Below are 2,347 nucleotides of genomic sequence, written 5' to 3'. Positions count from 1 at the left end.
ACACAGACACACGCACACACACACACATACACGCACACACAGACACACACACATACACGCACACACAGACACACACACAGTTGTGTCTAACGATCAATAAGTCAAACAGCTGCAGACTGTTTGTCCAAGACTTTCAAAATAAAACTTTAAAGATCTTCATCTGAACATCAATCTGTTCTCAGATAAATATGAAGAATAACGTGACGTGAGTCATAGATATGTCATCAGAATAAAGACAACAGAAGACAGACGGAGGTGAACGAATCCAACAAACACCAACGATTCTTCTTCATGTGAAACTTCTGATCTTCAGAAACACAAAACATCGAAATAGTTCTGAACAGAGTCGTTTCCTGTGGAGACGGAAGTTTATTTTGAAAAGACTGTTTTCATGAAACGAGAGGAAATCATCCGAAACTCATGAGAGTCAGTTCAACTTCGGCACCATGGACAGAGACACAGAGAGGAGGAGGAGGAGGAGGATCAACAGGTTCAAACTGTGTGACTTTAAACAACAGGAAGTGAAAGCAGAACTTAGTTTAGTCACTAAACTACCGGAGCTTTCAGCTGAAAACACAAACTCAAGTTCTCTCTTCAGAACTGACTGAGACCCCCCCCCCCCGACCTACCCCAGCGTGGTCATGGTGACGATGGTGTACCAGAAGGCTGCTGGGATGCTGGTGAACTTGCTGGCGCTGGATCCTTTCTCCGCGTAGAACATGACGGTGGCGAAGATGATGATGGCCATCGTGAGGCTGAAGAGCAGGAAGCCGAGCTCCGACGCGCAGCTCTTCAGCGTGTAGCCCAGGATGCGAAGTCCCGCGGAGTGTCGCGAGAACTTGAAGATCCGAAAGACCCTGAAGACGCGCAGCGTGACGAAGGCGCCGCTCACGTCCTCGTTGTCCGCCATCACGAGGCCGATGTAGTACGGCATGATGGCCACCACGTCGATGACGCTCATCACGCTCTTCACGAACCGGTACCGGTTCGGTGCCACGAGCAGCCGCAGCAGGTACTCCACCGTGAAGATCATGACGCACGCGGTGTCCAGGCAGAAGAAGGCCAGCGCGTACCGCTCGCCGCACGACACCTCGCGGACGCGGTTGGGCGCCGCGCCGCACGGGACCGTCTCCGCCACGTTGGCGAGCACCGACACCGCGATGAAGAAGCCGGTTACGTAGTAGAAGACCAGCGCCATGGTGGAAGTGTGCGGGTTCTCGAAGGCCCGCCACAGGGTCTCCCGGAAGCCCAGGTCCGCCGCCACCAGGTCGTTGGTCTGGTCCTCCTCGTCATCCTGGATCCGCTCCTGGTTCTCCCGCCGCCGGTCCTTGTACTCCTCGTAGCAGCAGTCCCCGATGATCTCCGGGATGATGCCGAAGAACGCGAGCTCCTCGTCGTACGCGGAGATGCACTCCTGCCGCGGGTAGTGCAGCTTCCCGGTGCGGTAGAAGTTCAGGACGTGGCGGAAGATGTCCGCGTCGCGGTCGAAGAAGTACTCGTTGGTGTCCTCGTGGAAGAAGAAGTCCAGCTCCGTGCTGCCCAGCAGGGTGTCCGGGTACCGCTCCAGAGTGTCCCGCCACGTCTGGAACTTTGTTCCGCTCACGTTGATGACGATGAGCCCCGCGTGGCCGCGGCGCTGCTGCTTCGGCGGAACCGGCATCGGCGTGCTGGCCACCGGCATCCAGCCGATGGCCGCCGCGCGGGCGAACGGCAGCCACGCAGCCACTCCTCCTGCCATGCTGGTCCTGGTCCCGGAGCTGGTCCCGGAGCTCGTTAGAGGAAGATTCACGGAGCCCCGGAGCACCGAGGGTACATCTGGCGACGGACGGAACCGATCAGTTTCTCCGGGACACGAAGAGGATTTTACGCACAAGACGATGCGTAAAACAAACAAATCCGCACGTGATCAGCGAGTCCTCATCAGTCCGGTATTGTTTGTTTCAATACAAACAGGAAGAAGAATCCAAACTAAGTCACATCCAGACAGAGAAACTTCAGTTTTCAACTAAAATCCGGTTCCGGTCCTGAAACTCACGGTCTGTGTTCGTAGTGTCTCCCTCCAGCTGCAACAAGTCCAGCAGGAGCATCAGGAGACCCGGACCCGGAGCGGCCACAGATCCGCTGAAGGCATGATCCCCACCGGAGTCTTCCGGTCCCCGAACTGGTCCCGCAGTGAGCAGCCCGCTGCGACAAGTGTGTGTTCCCCCCGCGGAGAGAGAGAATCCTCCCCGAACCGAGCGGAGAAACAGAAGCGACAGCGGCTCGTCCTCCGGTCACTGCTGGAGAGAGGAACGGAAATATCTCTCTCTCTCTCTCTCTCTCTCTCTCTCTCTCTCTCTCTCTCTCT

At 56.3% G+C, this 2,347-nt stretch overlaps 1 protein-coding gene across 1 annotated transcript; it reads right to left on the bottom strand.

The window, feature by feature from the left end:
• Positions 1-31: 31 nt before the first annotated feature.
• On the bottom strand, positions 32-2,308 carry LOC116379822 (potassium voltage-gated channel subfamily D member 2-like). The gene has a single exon (XM_031841792.1). The coding sequence runs from the start codon at positions 1,736-1,738 to the stop codon at positions 626-628; it is 1,113 nt and encodes a 370-aa protein (XP_031697652.1). The 5' UTR covers positions 1,739-2,308; the 3' UTR covers positions 32-625.
• Positions 2,309-2,347: the final 39 nt, after the last annotated feature.

This window comes from Anarrhichthys ocellatus, unplaced genomic scaffold, assembly GCF_004355925.1.
Source record: "Anarrhichthys ocellatus isolate YVR2014 unplaced genomic scaffold, GSC_Weel_1.0 scaffold5283, whole genome shotgun sequence".
In the NCBI taxonomy this organism is placed as follows: Eukaryota; Metazoa; Chordata; class Actinopteri; order Perciformes; family Anarhichadidae; genus Anarrhichthys; species Anarrhichthys ocellatus.
This window is presented reverse-complemented; position numbering and strand designations above follow the sequence as displayed.